The 16,999-nt window shown below is 51.2% G+C and overlaps 5 protein-coding genes across 5 annotated transcripts, besides 1 other annotated feature; 3 read left to right on the forward strand and 2 right to left on the reverse strand.

Annotated features, from left to right (window-relative positions):
* Window positions 1-1,811: 1,811 nt before the first annotated feature.
* NFIA_015980 (putative PAB1 binding protein (Pbp1)) lies at window positions 1,812-4,938 on the forward strand (the record flags this gene model as incomplete). The annotated part of the gene is made up of 4 exons (XM_001264801.1): window positions 1,812-1,916; window positions 1,984-2,257; window positions 2,328-4,682; window positions 4,733-4,938. The coding sequence occupies 4 exons, from the start codon at window positions 1,812-1,814 to the stop codon at window positions 4,936-4,938; spliced, it is 2,940 nt and encodes a 979-aa protein (XP_001264802.1).
* Window positions 4,939-7,140: 2,202 nt separating this feature from the next.
* NFIA_015990 (COPI-interacting protein CEX1) lies at window positions 7,141-9,986 on the forward strand (the record flags this gene model as incomplete). Its single annotated transcript, XM_001264802.1, has 9 exons — window positions 7,141-7,263; window positions 7,323-7,460; window positions 7,546-7,656; window positions 7,727-7,873; window positions 7,934-8,307; window positions 8,369-8,663; window positions 8,720-8,923; window positions 8,983-9,155; window positions 9,218-9,986. The coding sequence occupies 9 exons, from the start codon at window positions 7,141-7,143 to the stop codon at window positions 9,984-9,986; spliced, it is 2,334 nt and encodes a 777-aa protein (XP_001264803.1).
* A 606-nt stretch (window positions 9,987-10,592) lies between these two features.
* NFIA_016000 (uncharacterized protein) lies at window positions 10,593-12,719 on the forward strand (the record flags this gene model as incomplete). Its single annotated transcript, XM_001264803.1, has 1 exon — window positions 10,593-12,719. The coding sequence occupies one exon, from the start codon at window positions 10,593-10,595 to the stop codon at window positions 12,717-12,719; it is 2,127 nt and encodes a 708-aa protein (XP_001264804.1).
* Window positions 12,720-13,026: 307 nt separating this feature from the next.
* On the reverse strand, window positions 13,027-13,855 carry NFIA_016010 (peptide alpha-N-acetyltransferase complex A subunit ARD1; the record flags this gene model as incomplete). The annotated part of the gene is made up of 2 exons (XM_001264804.1): window positions 13,027-13,409; window positions 13,474-13,855. The coding sequence occupies 2 exons, from the start codon at window positions 13,853-13,855 to the stop codon at window positions 13,027-13,029; spliced, it is 765 nt and encodes a 254-aa protein (XP_001264805.1).
* A 608-nt stretch (window positions 13,856-14,463) lies between these two features.
* Window positions 14,464-15,956, reverse strand: NFIA_016020 (PI-PLC domain-containing protein; the record flags this gene model as incomplete). The annotated part of the gene is made up of 3 exons (XM_001264805.1): window positions 14,464-14,684; window positions 14,752-15,351; window positions 15,422-15,956. The coding sequence occupies 3 exons, from the start codon at window positions 15,954-15,956 to the stop codon at window positions 14,464-14,466; spliced, it is 1,356 nt and encodes a 451-aa protein (XP_001264806.1).
* Window positions 15,957-16,926: 970 nt separating this feature from the next.
* Window positions 16,927-16,954: a microsatellite.
* The last annotated feature ends 45 nt before the right edge of the window (window positions 16,955-16,999 follow it).

Here is a 16,999-nt window from a genome sequence, read left to right on the forward strand (position 1 = left end):
TCGTGAGGCGGAGAATGGCGAGGTGATATTACTGAAGCAGATCTACTCCTTGTACAAATGTGGAGCAGCAGACTGTCGACATGGAGACTGAATTACCAAATGCGAGTACCTCGATGAGCTTACGGTAGTTTGCCAACTAGACCAAGGTACTTTAATAGTGCAAAACAGTACTTAGCGAGGCAGGCACACATGACTTGTGAATTGTCAGCCCTCCAGTTAACTATTCTATATCGATCGCAAACAGTGAAATAAGTTACTCTGTACGGTTCCAAGGTTAATATAGCCATGAAATCTATCTTTGTATAATTTGAAAACATCAAGCACGGCGTCGCAAAAACACTCATCCGACTCCCAAACAAGAAGGTCATTGTAGGGAAAGTTATAGTAGTAGCCACTGTTCAGGCACCCACAGCCCTCTCAGAATCACACTATTCTCATTCTCACTACTTGCCCACTGAGTGTGGGGACCAGAGAGAGACCCTCAGGACTTCGGAGTAAGTAGTTTATATCTTATGAGGCAGTCCCCAGAAGACTGCCTATCTGTTAGCGATCAACCAAGGATACTTTATGCTTATTTTTCCATTGCAGACCCCTCGAAATTTGCGGATGTCATCGACATCATCATGCCTTACGTATCTGGAACGGTGGTGAAACTATCCACCGTCATCGTTTTCATTCCTAGCGGGGTGAAAGGAGCTTGGTCTTCAGAGCTCTCTGGGTCTAAGGTGATTCGGGAGAGAGTACTAGAAAGCTACCCAGGTAGAATAGTGTGTGCGCAGCGCAGTAAATCTTACCAGTACAGAATTTTGGAGCCTTGGTGCCTGAAACTCCATGTTTCCACTAGCATTTCGTACCCCGTTGAGAGTCTGCACCCTTCGCACCTACTTACCTTACCTTACCTTAGTGCTCCGTACTCCGTACTACCACAACCTTACTGGACCTCATTACCACACCTCCTTCATCTAGACTCTAAACACACCACCATCCTCTCCTTCCCCTCTTCTTCCTACACCTTGAATAATTTTTTTCCTCCTCCCTCTTTTACACTTTCCGTCGACTTTTTCCTATCGCTGGTCGAAGCGCCGTGCTTCCATTCTCCTTCGATAGCTGCTTCGACCCTTCGTTTTTCTCCCTTTGCTGTTTCCTTCCCCGCGTCACCAGCGTCCTAATTCGCTAGCTGTCCTTCGTCGCCTTATCAGTGCAGCCGCTGTGCTGTGGCTCCGTGCCTGTTCAAGACTTCTACTTTCTCTAGCCTTGCGTCGTACTGATTTTCACTGCGCGGGCTCTGTTTTGATTGACGATGGCTTCCACCGTCAACCCTGTGTCAGCTGCCAGCAATGCGTCTGGTAATGCTGTCAATGCGTCTTCGCAGAATCCTACTGGCAGGCCGTCTTTAAGGACGACAAGCTCTAAGATATCTGATGGTGGTCGGCGGCAATCCGGAAGCCCTTTTGATGGCGGTGCTAGGTACGTTGTCTGAATCGCTCCTAATCTGTTCCATAAACAATCATTTGCTCTCATGTTGTCTCGCTTCACCGCTGGTCTCCTCGCAGTATTATTTTCTAGAGCCCTCTCTATATTTGTTTGTGTACTTTACTGCCATCAAGTCTACCCTTTCCCCTCTCCATTCTCCATCTCAAACATTTTCGAGCACAATGGTGCTTGAATGCAACTTTGAGTTCGATCGCCTTTCGAAGGATAGCCGTGGTTTGCTAACACTCTCTCATAGACGCAGCAATTCTCAAAAGGCTTGGACGCAAGGCACAAATCCAATCACCCAGAGATCCTCATATTCACCACACAACGGAAACATGACTCCCAAACCTTCCATATCTCCCAAACCCACTTCGAGAGAATCGAACACGCCCGATCAGCATGCTCATGACCGCCTCATCTTTCTGCTCACTAGCTTCATTGTAAGCTTGTCGCCCCATGATCATAAACAGAACGGGACATTAGGGATGGGACGCTCATTATATCTAGGGACTTGATGCTACTGTCACTACAAGAAGCGGAGAGAGGTTCACTGGGATTTTCTCTTCCTCCTCCCTTGAACCTCACGACTCTTCCATTCTTCTCAAGATGGTCCAACGGCCGGCAAAACAAGACCATCAACGAGCCAATGGTGTGAGCGATGTCGTCAGCCCTTTTCTGGGCACGGCGCCAGATCACAGCATGTCTTTTGATGTCAAGGAAGTAGTCGATATTGCCGTGTCCAATGTTTCGACTGCGGAAGTCACAGCCAAGGCGCCCAATGGTATGCCACCATTTCTACTTCTTCCCTAATACTTGTCACAATAAAAACGTTCCTTGCTGATTGGCCTCAGGTGCTTCAGGTGGCTTCAAGACGGATACCGATATTTCAGGAAACTTCGCGATGCGTGAACGAGCTCTGAAACGATGGGAGCCTGCAGCTGACACCGAGGTTGACATGTCCCTTGAAAGTACACACGATACGACCGGATGGGATCAATTCGAAACCAACGAAAGGCTGTTTGGCGCCACTAGCAGCTATGACGAGAATATTTACACCACTCGCATAAACCGTTCCGATCCTTCATACAAACAAAGAGAGGCAGAGGCTGCTCGTATCGCTCGGGAGATTGAGGGTACCAATGTTGACAACGTTCATGTCAGGGAGGAAAGAGGCTTGGCCCCAGTCGACGACAGTGGGTTGGACGAGGAAGACAAATATAGCGGCGTCCGCCGCGATGAGAAGAGCTTCCCGCCGCTTGTTTCAGGACAACCGAACAAATACACTCCGCCGGCACGCCGACAAGCCGCTGCGCAGCCCGCTGCTCAGCCTGTTGCAGCCCCCGAGGCCACTTCTACCGTTAAACAGACAGTTGCAGCTCCGAAAGATGCAGCTCCGGCTCCCATCCAGTCCAAGGAAACGGTCAAAACACAAATAAAATCGAATGCAACAGCGACCACGACGGTCGCCGAGTCGGAACAAAAGTCGGTCCCAATCAAAGCTACCTCATCTGTCCCGTCAGCTCCAAAACGGCCCGCGGCTGAGAATGCCTCTGCAAATGTGGAAGCCGAGGTTCTAGACCATTTCCGTCAGTTTGCCAACAGCGAGAAACTTAAATTGCAAGAGCGGCGCCGTAACCAGGCATCGTATGACCGGACGGTGAAGCTGAACGAGTTGATGAAATTCTCGAAGAACTTCAAGCTTGCTACACCTGTCCCCAAGGACCTGGTACCTATTCTTGCGAAGGACCCACAGAAGCAGGAGGAAATTATCCAGAGAGCTCAACAACAGGCTGAGGAAAAGTTGGCCTCAAAGACTGCCTCAGGACTCACTGAGCAGAAGCCCACAGCTCGTGTCAGTGGAACAGTGCAGACCACTACGCAGCCCGATCGCCCCAATTATCCTCGCGGTCGCCAGATGTACCCTCCCACCGGCCCGCAGGCTGGACCCGCTGGGCGGCTCCCACACCAAGGAATACACCCAGGTCGTCCGGGCACTGGTATGCTCAGTCACCGACTGGCTGATAACCTGCAACAGCGGAAGGGAGCGGCAATGGCGCCTGTGCCCACGCCTTTGCCGATTCAGGAGGTTCGCATTCCTCCTAGTGGCCCTGCGGCAGATCATCCCGGCGTATCCAGCCCGAATAAGACGCAGACCCCTACCTCTGCTGTTTCAAGCAAGTTTAATGTGAAAGCCATGGAATTCAAGCCAAATCCGGCTGCGAGTACCTTTACCCCCGGCGCCTCGTCCAGCCCATCGCCATTTGTTAGGGGCCGCTCTGTCTCCCGCGTTACAAGCCCTTCTGTCTTCTTTGGGGCGAAGAAGCCACGGCCGATCTCTGACCGACCGTCAATCAATGACCAGTTCAACCCTATTAAGCGCATGAAGAAGGAGAGCGCGGAGCAATCCGATAAGCCCTATAATTTCAACGGAGGCATTCCTCCGGCTTACAAGACCCTTCCTACCTGGGATGTAGCTCCGGCCAACGAAGACAAGACTTATGTCCAGATGTTCAAGCAGCCCGTTACTCTTCCATCCATTTCTCCTCAAAGCCGCTCTTCTTCCACCCCTCAAGTTCCTCACCAGCCTCAGCTGCCTTTCCAATTTCAACAATCGACCCCGGGAATGCCTCCTGCCTCTGGCCCTCCTCATGGTCCTCACAACCTGCACCCTCAACAGCATCATGGTTCTGGCCCAGGCCATTTTGAGGATCATCACCGTATGCAGATGTCGGCATCGACATCTCAGATCTTCCCTTCACCTAGATTGCAGCACGGGTACCCATCTCCTATGGCTCCGCATGCCCAGCTAGCGTTTGGACAGCCTGTCCCACAATTCTATGTGAGCCAAGGAGGTCCGCAGCCAGCTCATCTCAGGCATTTTCCGGGAGCTCCTCAGTTTGTCAACCCTCAGACAGGCATGGGTGCCCCGATGATGGTCCAGCAGCCCTCGAGCGGGCCATACATGGGCGGTCCTCAGGGCATGACGCCCTATGCTCCTCAAATGCAGATGTATTCTCCAAACCCAGGTCATGCATACCCTCAGCACGCCCCTCCGCAACCCCACAGTGGCTACCCAAGCCCTAGCCGCGGTGCCCCCATGATGATGCATCAGAATTCCCAGCCGGGCCAGCCCCCTCAGCCGGTCATGTTCATGTCACCGGGGCAACATGGTCAGCCCGTGTACGCTGCTCAACAGCCAGGTCATAGTATGTTTTTGCAGTTGTCGGCCCTAGCTAGATTGTCTAACTTTCAATAGTGCCTCCCGTTCGTGGTAATTATCCTCAGCAGCAACCGCATTTCCAGTCTAGTCCTCATCAGAGCCATCATTATCCACCTCATCAACATCGAACCCCGAGCAGCGGATTTAACCAGATGCCTCAGATGCCACCTCAAATGTCTTCTCAGCCCCCTTCAGCTGTATCCTCTAACCCCCAACCTGAGGCTACAGATGAAGTGAAATGAACGATGTCAATGTCACCGTCGTTGACGCTCTAGAGTCGAGACATACAATCTTGCTGAAGTGCGGCATCAGCTGGTCGCCGCCACTGGGCCTCTGTCGAGCCTTCTAACCTCCCTTACGGTTGATGTGAGGCTTCCTGTTTGGTGGTGGAATCTTTGCCCTCCCTCATACCGGTTTTTTCTGCCGATCCACTTCTGTACATCTGGTTCATCGTCGAAAGCTGCCAGTGGTAAGATCCTTCGGGTGGGCAAATTCTGACACCAAGATGGTAAGTAGTATGTACACTGTGGGAGCCGTATGCTCGAGTCGCCGATGCTGACGATCGCGCGGTCAGCGTCTTGATGTCCTGTTGTGGTCTTCCTCAGTTCCGGCTCGCATCCGCACAGGAAGTGTTATATGAGAAACGCGGAAGTGTCTTCAACGTTAAAGTCCGAGATTCATCCGCTTTGGAGGTACTGTTGATAAGTCATGTACTTTGGCGCTTGCCTGTGGAACAGACAGATGCTGTGCTATTTGATGGCCTACGCGGATGGATACAAGATGAAAGCCGTCAATTCTACTTGTGACCTCGCGGTAGATACCTACCGCTGGAAATTTTATAAGCCGATCATGTTCTGGAGATTCGTTTATGTCTTCTTAAGTTGTTGATTTTGCCTGCTTTTCTACTTCTTCGACGTTCTTATCTAAGCTGCTGTGGTAAACGACGGAGGAAATTTGGAAGGGCGCGTTGAGAACGTGTCAGCCGCTCTTGCGGCATTGCGGAGGAAACTGGACTACTCGAATTCTCCATCTTGAAAACCAAATTCACTATATAGAGGTGGAGCGGGTTCCGAGAGGGGACGCAACGACTAGCTATCACACAAAATAGTAGGGATGACATGATCACCGTGAGAACTAAGACGAGGGTTTGAATGGAGTTCCATTAAACCTATCGTCCAAAGTTAGCATCAAGTTTTGTCTTGCTCGTATGAGGAGTTTGATGTAAACAATGAACACCACTAGCATCTCCTCAGGTCTTTTCAGTTTATATTGCGGTCTTCATTCAACCAAGAGCGACGACGGTGCAGCCGCGGTACCATGTCTCCCACTCAATAACATCGAAGAAATATAAGCGGCCTAGCAAAAGCGAATTCCACCACTCCGCACCGGAAACAGCTCACACCATCTTGCGTCCTCATTTCGATCCGACTTCTCCGTGCCCCTCGTCCATTCAAACAGTGACTGGGAGTCGCAAGGGTAGAGATACCCCGCCGAGGATATGTTTGCCACAGCCATTGGTTCCTGAGGTTCCTCATGGAGGCGAAGCGGACCAGGAACCCCAGTTTGTGGCGCCATATTACTGATTCAATATACACATGTCTCTCCAAGGTAAACAACGCCGTGAGCCTCGCGGCCAGGACCTCGTGCCTTTTACAAAATCATGTGCCTGTTTGGCTGAACGAGCCCGGAGGAGAGTTGAGGATCTGAGGACAGATGGCCGCCTGTTCTCGGTTTATCTTGGAAGGGGGGATTCCGCAGTTCCCAGGTCGAGCATTTTTCCTCGCATGAGACGGGGGTACCTTCGGCTGGGTATGCAGCGCGTGCTCTGGGATAACGCGGTCTGACCTTTTACCAGTGTCACATCACTGGAGATGCGTAGCGGTAATGGAGGTGGAAGGAAAGTGTTAGAGAGCCGGGGGCGCGGCTTGGAAAGACGTACCGATTCGTAGATAAGGAAGAAGCTTAGAAAGTGGCTGTACAGGTCATAAATAAATCATCAATATGCGATCAAATAGGAAAAGCCCCGTGTAAAGTCGGGAGAGCTGTACAGCTCGCTGGTTCTCATTAGAGCCGTAGAAGTTGAAGCAAATGTCGTGTTGAGAGAAGGAAGAAGCGCATGGAGAGGGAGAGATGCGGGCGGAGTGTTTTGTATTGTAGTCAGGGACGGAGTAACGATCGCCCTAAGCCGTATTGGGGCGGGGTATACTGAGGCCAATTCTGGCCAAATAATCGATCAGTGTCTCCCCTCATTCTCACGAAGTTGCAAGACTCCGAGGACGGGGTGTCCTTTTCAAACCGATTACCACATTTGAGTCGGACTAATAGGGGCTGTCAGGTAGTTGAGCAATTACCATTAACCTGGAACGTCTGACATCCCGGCTCCTGCGTACACCCGAACAACTGATCCTCCTAGTATAACAAGACACACTGGCTCCGTCTCCGCCATGGATTTCCTCAAGTCAGCCGTCGCATCTGCGATCGCAAAAGGCAGCTCATTCCCTTATTCGCTCGGCGACAGAGTCGACCTCTCGGACTCAATCTGGTCCCTTCATAATGCTACCAAACGGGTATGATACTCCCCCAGGCTCTGAAGTTACAGCTCACTTACAATGCGTTGTCTATAAAGGAAGACGGCTCCCCGTGCAGCGTATTCACCTTCGATATTTCTTCAAATGTTTCTCGCACCCCGTTGGCCAGAAATGCCGTACGTAAATCGCGGACCTTGAGACATCCCGGGGTAATAAAAGTGCTGGACACTATCGAGGTACTAGGAATCCTTGGGCGCACTCGTCACAGGACATGATGCGAGACGGTCCTTTCTACTAGGCATGTATACTTACAGAATATAGACAGATACCAACATCCATATCGTGACCGAGCGGGTTGTTCCTTTGTCCTGGCATGTCAAGCGCCGAAGTCTGAGCAGGGAAACATCAATATGGGGGCTGTATACGGTGGCTGTAAGTGCCAGAATCCAAAATCCGTGTCTCGATATAATTGCTGAATTGTGCCTTTGCCTTGCTCCTATAGTCTACCCTCAAATTCATCAATGAAGATGCCTCTTCCGTTCACGGGATTGTCAGGGCATCCTCAATATTCGCTAGTGAGAGTGGTGAATGGAAGCTTGGGGGGTTTGATATCTTGAGTTCCATGAACGACGAGAATGCAGTGATATATGTGAGTCGACCACTGCCGGCCAAGTCTGAGGGATCTTTGAACTTGCTGACGCAAATACAGACATACGGTAGCCTTGTACCAGACGCGGCTCAGTACACTCCGCCCGAAGTTGTCAAGGGCGGCTGGGATATAATCAAGAGACATCCCTTGGCAGCAGTTGATGCTTATGGGCTTGGAATCCTGATATACGAGGTGTTCAATGGCAGTTTTGCGGGAGGTGACCAAGTCGGCAAAACGACGAATATTCCACCCAGCATGCATCAAAGCTACAAGCGTCTCTGCACAGCCAATCCTAAACTGCGGTTGAGCGCGGCGCATTTTGTTGAGCAAGGGAAGAAGTCCGGTGGCTTCTTTCAGACACCGTTGATCCGGTTGACGGACGACATAGAGAGCCTGGGCCTTAAGAATGATGCTGAGAGGGAGGAGTTTATCAGGTATGTCCAAAGCACGTCGCGTATCCTGCTGCGGTAAGACGTTGTGAGCTGACTGTACCAGCGAGCTTGATGAGCTTTCAGACGATTTCCCCGAGGAATTCTTCAAGATGAAGGTTCTGCCGGAGTTGCTCAAGTCAGTCGAATTTGGGGGTGGTGGCCCGAAGGTCTTGAGTGCTATTTTGAGGATCGGGACGAAACTGTCACCAGATGAATACAACTCCAAGTTAACGCCTGTCATTGTCCGCTTGTTCGGCAACCCTGATAGAGCTCTTCGGGTCTGTCTACTCGACAATCTACCATTCATGATTGACAACCTACCGCAGAAAATTGTAAACGACAAAATCTTTCCGCAGATGGTGAGTTTGAGCGGAGCTTCCATTGTGCCGGACAGGCACTGACGTTGATCTTCTAGACGTCAGGATTCACAGACGTGGCGCCTGTTGTTCGAGAACAGACTGTTAAAGCTGTGTTATCGGTCGTCAATAAACTCAGTGATCGAACTATTAATGGAGACCTGCTGAAGTTCCTCGCACGAACCGCAAACGATGAACAGCCAGGTATTCGGACCAACACGACCATCTGTTTGGGTAAAATCGCGAAGCATCTTGGACAAGGTGTAAGTGCAAAATGGCCACTTATTCTGACACGCTGAGAAGTACTAAAACTCGTCTGCAGTCACGGTCAAAGGTTCTCATTGCCGCCTTCACCCGATCGCTGCGAGATCCCTTCGTCCATGCCCGCAATGCAGGTTTGCTTGCGCTGGCTGCAACAATCGAGTTTTTCAACGAGGAGGATTGCGCAGGAAAGATTCTTCCCGCTATTTGTCCCTCTTTGCTAGATAAAGAGAAGTGAGTCCTCTGTCTCAAATCCTTTTTTTCGGCCTCGATTGTTGGCCCTAACGGAATCCTAGGCTGGTGAGAGACCAAGCGAACAAAACTCTAGACTTGTATCTACAGCGCATTCGCAACTTCAGCAGCTCAATGGCCGATACGGCAATTACAGCCACTGCTAGCGCTGAAACACCCAAGGATGCTGCACGAATTGGAACATCAAATGATAAGTCCTGGGCCGGGTGGGCAATCTCCTCGTTTACCAACAAACTTACGACAGCGAACGGTGAGATACAGCCAACTACGGGTACTAGTAAACTGGCCGAGACGGAGGCAACTCGCTCAGCATCTGTACCTCGCCCCACGCGATCATCACCCTCCACGCAGCTGGACCTACCTAAGAAAGTATTACGTGCCGAACCTCAACCTCTAGGACGATCTCTATCCGATCAGCCGGTTTCAAGCTCCATAACAGCGAACGGAACGGACGATGTCTATGAAGCTTGGGGTGCTATTGATGACGGTGAGGAGGAGAATGGATTGAAAGACGACGACCCGTTTAGTGCCCCAATTGTCAGCAGCTCCCCAGCGCCAAAGTCCGCCACTGTTCCTTTCGACGATGGAGGTGAGCCTGATTTTGCGGGGTGGTTGGCCGCACAATCCAAGGCCAAAGCGAAGAAACCCTTGCCCAAGGGTTTGAGCAAACCCGCCGCAACCACAATCGGTACTCGAACCTCGGGTCATACCAACCTTTCCAAACCCAGGACGGTGGTAGCCCCCACCAAAAGAATTGATACGAAGCCTAAGGATGAGGGCGAAGATGATGGTTGGGGTGACGCCTGGGATTAATGCAATAGATACGGCTGGTTGAACTCTCAAGTCTCTCTTGGATATTCCGCATTGCAAGCCATGGAGTTTTGGAGCATTGGATAGCTTTAAGATACCACGCACATATTGTAACATGATGATAGACTACCAATCCCGCCGAGTGTATCGAGGAGTCCTGCCTTATCAATAGGAATGGGATGATGCTTATCAATTAATCACATGCCGCCGATCCCGTGATCAGCGCGCTGTCTTTCTGCTTCGCCGCTTTTTCGGGCAGTACTCGGTGTGAGCTTCGGCTTCATCATCAGAGTCCTGCTTATGGGGCTTCTATTACCGAAAAGTTTTGTACATTTGTGAGTTAGCCGGCGAAATCAGTCGATTAGTAGTAAGGTTTAAGCCATGCCCAAGGAGCTGACTGTTTTCTTCAACAGACTTTCGTTAATTCTGCTGCCTTCGCAGTACTCACCCGGTCTCAAGCCGCGCGGGCATCACTGTTTGCGGGGAGATTTGGACTTTCCCGATAATCAGTCAAATGCGCGATGCCTGATCATTAACCAGCCCACTGTCTATTATTCTCAGTAGAGTCGCTTCCAACATTGTGGTTGACAATCATTGGACAATCTTGTGATGGATTCTGACGAGGCCCCTCCTCCATACTCCGCCGTCGATCCCTTACTCGCGCCGACAGTCAATAATAGAAATAACAATGGGTCGGCGGAGACAGCTCGTACCTTTCTTCGTCTTCGCGGAGGTGAAGCGTCGTTGAGCGATATCGCGTCCAGAGATGGCTCCGCAGCTTCCGTTGATGGTTCCTCAGCGGCGTCTTTGGCCCTCCCAGCCAACTTCGCATCCGCTACGGCCTACTTCATAGAGCGACCTCCGACAAATTTTGGCGAGGAACGGCCTACTCTCTTGCACCTTCTCACCATCTACCCTCGGAGCCAATCTAAAGACTTTCCCCGGCGTCCTCGGTGTTGGAGCCCTCGGACGTCGGAGATTACCCAGCAGGACTGGGACATGTTTCTGAAATATCTCTTTCCTCCGCATCTGGGCCTTGCAGCATCGTCAGCTCACTTGCCTCGGCAGCTGAGAGCCGAGATACAAAGGGATCGAAAAGATCGCCCCCAAGAGACCGATGAGCAACGCAGGCTGCGCATCGCAGCTGTGATTGAGGAATGGAACGAATGCTTTTTTGAGCCTCGTGCAACTCGCATCGAATTCATTTATGTGACGGAATCGGAGCATGCGCCTGTCTCTCCATTATGTCCTCGTTGTTACCCTGCCGCGACTAGGGCAACACGGGCGAACCGGTCAACGCAGGCACAAGAAGCTGGGGAAAATCCCTCATCCGTCCCCGCGGGCATGTTGCCAACCGTTGCAGGGCAACCAACAGCACCACCAGCAAGCGGTGCATACGCACCTGGAATGTTCCCGTACCCAACTCCGCAGATGCCTCCTGCTCCCTACCCACCATATGGTCATCCTGCCTTCTTTCCCCCTGGTATGGTTCCTAATACTCCTCCGCCTCCTCCTGCCCCTCATGCATATCCTTACCCTCCTCAACCGCCTTCACAATATCAGCAGCCTCCCTCGTGGGGCTGGAACAATCCTCCGTATGGTCCGCAGTACCAGTACTCGAGCACCTCCAAAGGTGGTCCTCTTGGCTGGTTATCATCGCTGGCATCGCATGCGCAGAAGTACAGTGAGCGCATTACGGAGCAAGCGGAACATTATGGAAGGCAGGTCGAAGAGCAAGCCATGGCTCATGGACGCTGGATAGAGGAGAAGGCCGGACTTCACAGTCGAAAGCTTGAGGGTGTTTTTGGCGGCCTCTCCAGCCCGCCCCGTGTGGAATATCCTACGAACAATCCGCAAGCGCAAGGCTTCTACGCCCATAGCTACGGTTACCCGCCAGTCAATGTGGTGTCAACTCAACCCGTGACCCCACCGATCACTCAGCCTACCCAGACTGCTCGTAGAACATCAGTCGGCTCTGTTTCATCTGAGTCATCTTTTTCATCGATCGATTCGATATCGACGACGTCTGACCTCAGTTCGACAGATCTGGCGACTGTTCGAGCGCAGCTTCAATCACTTAACAACCATCACGACCGAGAGCTGTACGAAGCGGCAGTTGGTCTTCGGCGTCAGCTCGATGTTTTGCGCGATTCCCGCCGCCAATCTCGTATTTCTGGAAGAGGCAATTGGAGAAATGGGCAGCAAGGGTACTGTCGCGGCAGCTGGGGCCGGTGGGAGTCACCGCAGGAGCAGCAGCGGAGCTTTGCTGAGAGGCGTGCCCTGAAGGAGGAGGTGAGAGCTACCAAGAAAGCATTCAAGGATGTGTTCCGTCGTGCCAAGGATGAACAACGGGAACGACGGCGGATCAAGCGTAACCGCTGGCGTCAGGAACGACGGTTCCGCCAAACATCAAGGGAGAACGAGCATCCTCCCGAAGTTCCTCTGGAGCAGCAGCTGCAGAATCTAGAACTGAGCAATAGCCAGGAGAGTGGGACAATGGTTCGCACAGGCGCATCACATGCGTCAGCACGGCAATCTGTGAGTTCTGAGGCCAGTGGGATCAGCTCAATAAACACACCAGGCACTGGGTCCGACAGCGGCAGTCACCGCGAAGGCGTAAATCCGGTGAACACAGAAGAAAGCAAAGATGGGCAGAAACAAGGCGAGGCGTTGAGAGGAACTAATAATTCTCCGTCGAAGAAAGACAAGGATGCTGGCTCAAACGATGCATCATGAAGGCCGCCTGTCGTTGGACGGGTGTCACCGCCACGAGTGCATGGAAAATACCAGCCCTATACAAGAGGGTACTTGGCCGGTACAGGATCCTCGTATACCTGGATCCTCTTATGATGTTATGACTTGGCATTTTTAGTACATATTCATGGGCGTATTGTAGTCTACAATGTTGATACTCAGATCTCATTTCAAATAGCCCTTGTTCGATGGACATTTCACTGCATATTCTGTACATCGAGCACGTTTGCCGAGGATTCGAATTTCTCCAGAAGGGTAGCTCTCAAGAGGTATATATGACGACTCGGTTCTACGAGCTGACACTTTGTTGCGAAGGGTTGGCTTCATTCCTCTCCACCAGATCGCCAACACCCAAACTCCGACCGACCTTGACGCGAACGGTCTTTTCTTCCTTCTTACCCAAACTTCCAACCTCGTCGCCCTCATCGGCGTCCTTTTCGTCACTCTTGGCGCGCTCTCTGTCCTTGCGCTCAATCTCCTTCCAGTCCAGCCATTGATCGGTAAGGTCCAGGCGCATGGCGTACGCATCCTCTCCATCCGCATAGTACTTGCTCTCGACAGACTCGACCTTGAAGCCGAGGGTATCCCGGTACAGACGCAGAGCGGCAGTGTTGGAGACACGCACATGCAGCGAAACGTAACTCGCGCGATGGGACTCAGCCATAGCGCGTTCTTTTTTGTTCAATCAAATAATGTCAGTCAGGAATAGAAGTACTTAAAAAGGGGGAGAACATACGACTCATCCTCATCAATCTCTCGGCAATACCCAACCGGCGATGCGTCCGCATCACACTCAAACTCGTGATATGCCCGTGCTGCACTCCGTCCGTCGGCTCCTCCTCCATCTTTGCAAGCACGTACCCGACCACCTTGGGATACTGCCCGGAGAGGTCGGCGGTGCCTGTGCCTGATGTGCCTGCGGCACTGCCCTTGTGTTTCGAGTAGCCATTGCGGGGCCGCATGACGGCCACGAAGCTCAGTTGCGGCCAGGTCAGGGCATGGTAGAGGTAGTATTTCAGAAAGTAGTTTTCGGGGAGGTTGGTGATATTGCAGGTTTGGATGGAGGGGAGGAGGTCGATGTACGAGGGGTAGGACGAGAGGGGGACGATGTCGACCATTTTTGATTTCGGCTTGGTTTGCTGCGGGTTTCGGATGTTGGTGGTGTACGGGAGGTTCCTGGTACTCTGGCCGATTTCAAGCGATCTGGCAGTTATATAGATGCCAATTGGGACTGCCTGGCCTTTGACCAAATGGAAAATGGGCTTGAACGGGTGCGGAGCTCGAACAATGGAAGACTGATAATGATGACTTAGAACCGGAAATCATGTGGTTAGAGCGCGCTAAACCCTATTCGATCAGCCAATGAATATGCATCAACAGATCCGTTTCGACAATACACTGGCACCCGCTATTGTTCAGGTGAATGTATATGGAGTTCACTCAAACCTATGTGCAAACAACCCATTGTTCCATATAGCAGTCAGATCATTCTTGAGAATCATGATGCAGAACAATCTCTATTTCTATGCCGAAATATACTGCTCTGTAGAGGAAGAATGCTATATGAACAAACATATGTACAATGTCAAATGTATCGATGCAGTCATATCATCATGAAAGATAATGCTCAACGTAAATGGCAACCCGCAACTCCCGACGCACTCAAGTAGACGAAAAGCCGTGGCCTATGTGGTGACAGTGAATACAAAGAACTCCAAACCTCAAGTTAGAAGATCGAGGCGAACAAATGCACACCTGCAACAACTAACAGCGCGCTCCACAGGCTCCCTGCCGGCATCAAGCTTGGAGCAGCAGAAGTGGATCCACAGCATTCGCCGTTGTACGTAACGTTGTTCATCTGGGCTGCTACTTCAAAAACGGAGCCATTGAAATTGCCGTAGTTGTAGTAGTCGACGAGGAGGAAGTTGGGGGGACGATTCCACATGGCTATTGATAAGTTAGAGGCGGGCATCCTTTCCTTGTAGCGACTTGCCAGGGCATGATAAGAGCTTACTAGTGCAGTTCTCGGCCATCCGTCCAAGACTACCCGGTCCGGACACGGCATTCGTCTGGTTCAATTCCGCAGTGTTGGGGATGAGCAGATCGATATTGGCAACGTTGATCTCGACGTTCAAATTGTGGTTGGCTATGTACAGACGATTATAAGCATCCTCGTTTGAGAGACCGGGGGGACGTTGAACGGTGCAGGGGAAAGTCGGGTCGGTTGGCGAGAAAGGCGTCTCCCACATCTGGGAAAATTCGTCCATAAGCCACGGAAGAGCAGTTTGGTTGGCTTGATAGTCCATAAACACGACGGCTCTCTTGCCGGATAGGATCATGCTTGACAAGGTTGGCCAGTCGTCCAGGGCCATGGGAATCTTCGGAGGCGTATAGACCAGATCTAGCAGGCCCGAGTCCTCGATCGGCTTGGAGAAATTTCCCGGTGCGGCATAGTCGTAGTTCCCAATCAGAATGGTGACCACATCGTACGGGTGCTGTCTTATCCATTGGGTGACCGTGGTGAGGTATTCAGTCAGGGTGCCCACGTAGAGTAGATCACAACTGGTATGGCAGAGATACATCGTGTTGTTCTCATAGTGAGTCTGAAATTGCACTGCACGGGTCCCATGTATCAGGTTAGCAGTCGGTCTCTCCCCAAGGACATGTTCTTCCAGAGTACGTACGCATTCGGATACCGTCGTTCAACTGACTGACCACCCCCAACGCTTGGTTCGCAGCAGCATTGCCTGGTTTGACGAAGGGACTGTTATGAGCGGCCACCATGGTGATGTTTGAGTACTTGCGAGCACAGAATTCGGGATGGCCATTGCAAGGCTGAGTGTTGACAACGGGAGATGCCGAAGCCGACGCCGACGCAGTCATAGTGGCATTTGCCGTGGCATTGCCGACCAATCTCGTCATTGTATCTGTGGAAGTGGTATGAATGGTCGAATTACCGACAGCGGTCGCGTTAGTCACAGCGATCGAGGAGAGGACTTTGCCATCGCTGTCGGTGGAAAGAGTGAGAGTGGAGGTATAGGAGAGATAAGTGCCGGTAGGCAAAGTTGCATCGCTGACATGGTCTGTGATTGTTCCTGTGATGGTGAAGAGAGCATTGGTCGCTGTTGTGGTACTAGTAGCAGAGGTATCTTGTGCAGCCAGCGTCAGAGGAATGGCTGCTGCCACCAACAGTGGCAGCCAACAGGTGAGCAACTGCATTGTTGCTGCGAAGGACGATGCGGTTCGGACAGGTTAGACAATCATATAGGTCGTTCTATCTCAGCGTTGAAGACTATAAATTGAGTCTGCAATCTACTCCTTGTATGTCCCTGCCGAGTGGATGAGCTCTTTTCTGAGTCCGAAACCCAGAATCCGTCAATCGACGGTTTGAGAGGTCAATAGGAGAAGCGAGAGGGAGAGAAAGAAAGAGAGGTGTGTGGTAAGGTAAGTTTAGGTATCATACCTGTAACAACCTTCCAGAGGCTGACGTAGTCTCAAGGTGGCCTTACCCTACCATTACTGAGAGATGCCTGGCTAGATATCCGTAATTCGTAAAAGCTAAACGAGACATCCGAAGCCTAAAGGAGCATTAAGAGGACCCACTTGCAAGCCACTGGACAATGAGTGGCTGATCCCAGGCAGATCGTGGCGCTCTTTAGTGGATATATTGAAATAGTACCCAATCATAGATGGTTCTTCATTGGGCAACTGAAAAACAGAATCCATACTCCGTACAGTGGGGCTGTTCGGGGCTCAATGACGTTGGATTGCATTTCAGGGGCCAATGAACAATTACAATGGAATAAAGGGTACTTGCAGTGTGCCCGAGTCATGTTGCTGAACAGTCCAGACCGTCACATTATTGAGATTTCGACCGCTTACTCTGCACTCCAGAATAAAGAGGCCCAATACAGAGGCATAAGGGATTGTCCAGCTATATCAGATGCAGGAGTCATCCAGGTTAAACCGTCTGAATTGGCGCTACTCTCTCTTACCAATGCGATCAACGGATCCATGATGATACTTCGATCACTGACGGTTAAGTTGAAGATCGCTGACGAAAGTGGAGTTTCTCAGCTCAGAAAAAGGGATATTGATAGACAAATAGTCAGTAGCATCTCGTGATCTTATTGGTTTGAATCAATATAGCTACCTTACCTATCCACTGTCACAGCCTCCCTCATGGTTGTTTCTTTTTTTTTTCTTTTTTTTTTTTTACCTACCCAGTCTGAAACCTAGTAGTCCCTGCCTGCACCCTTTCC

Source organism: Aspergillus fischeri, genomic scaffold, assembly GCF_000149645.3.
Source record: "Aspergillus fischeri NRRL 181 1099437636249 genomic scaffold, whole genome shotgun sequence".
NCBI classification, from domain to species: Eukaryota; Fungi; Ascomycota; class Eurotiomycetes; order Eurotiales; family Aspergillaceae; genus Aspergillus; species Aspergillus fischeri.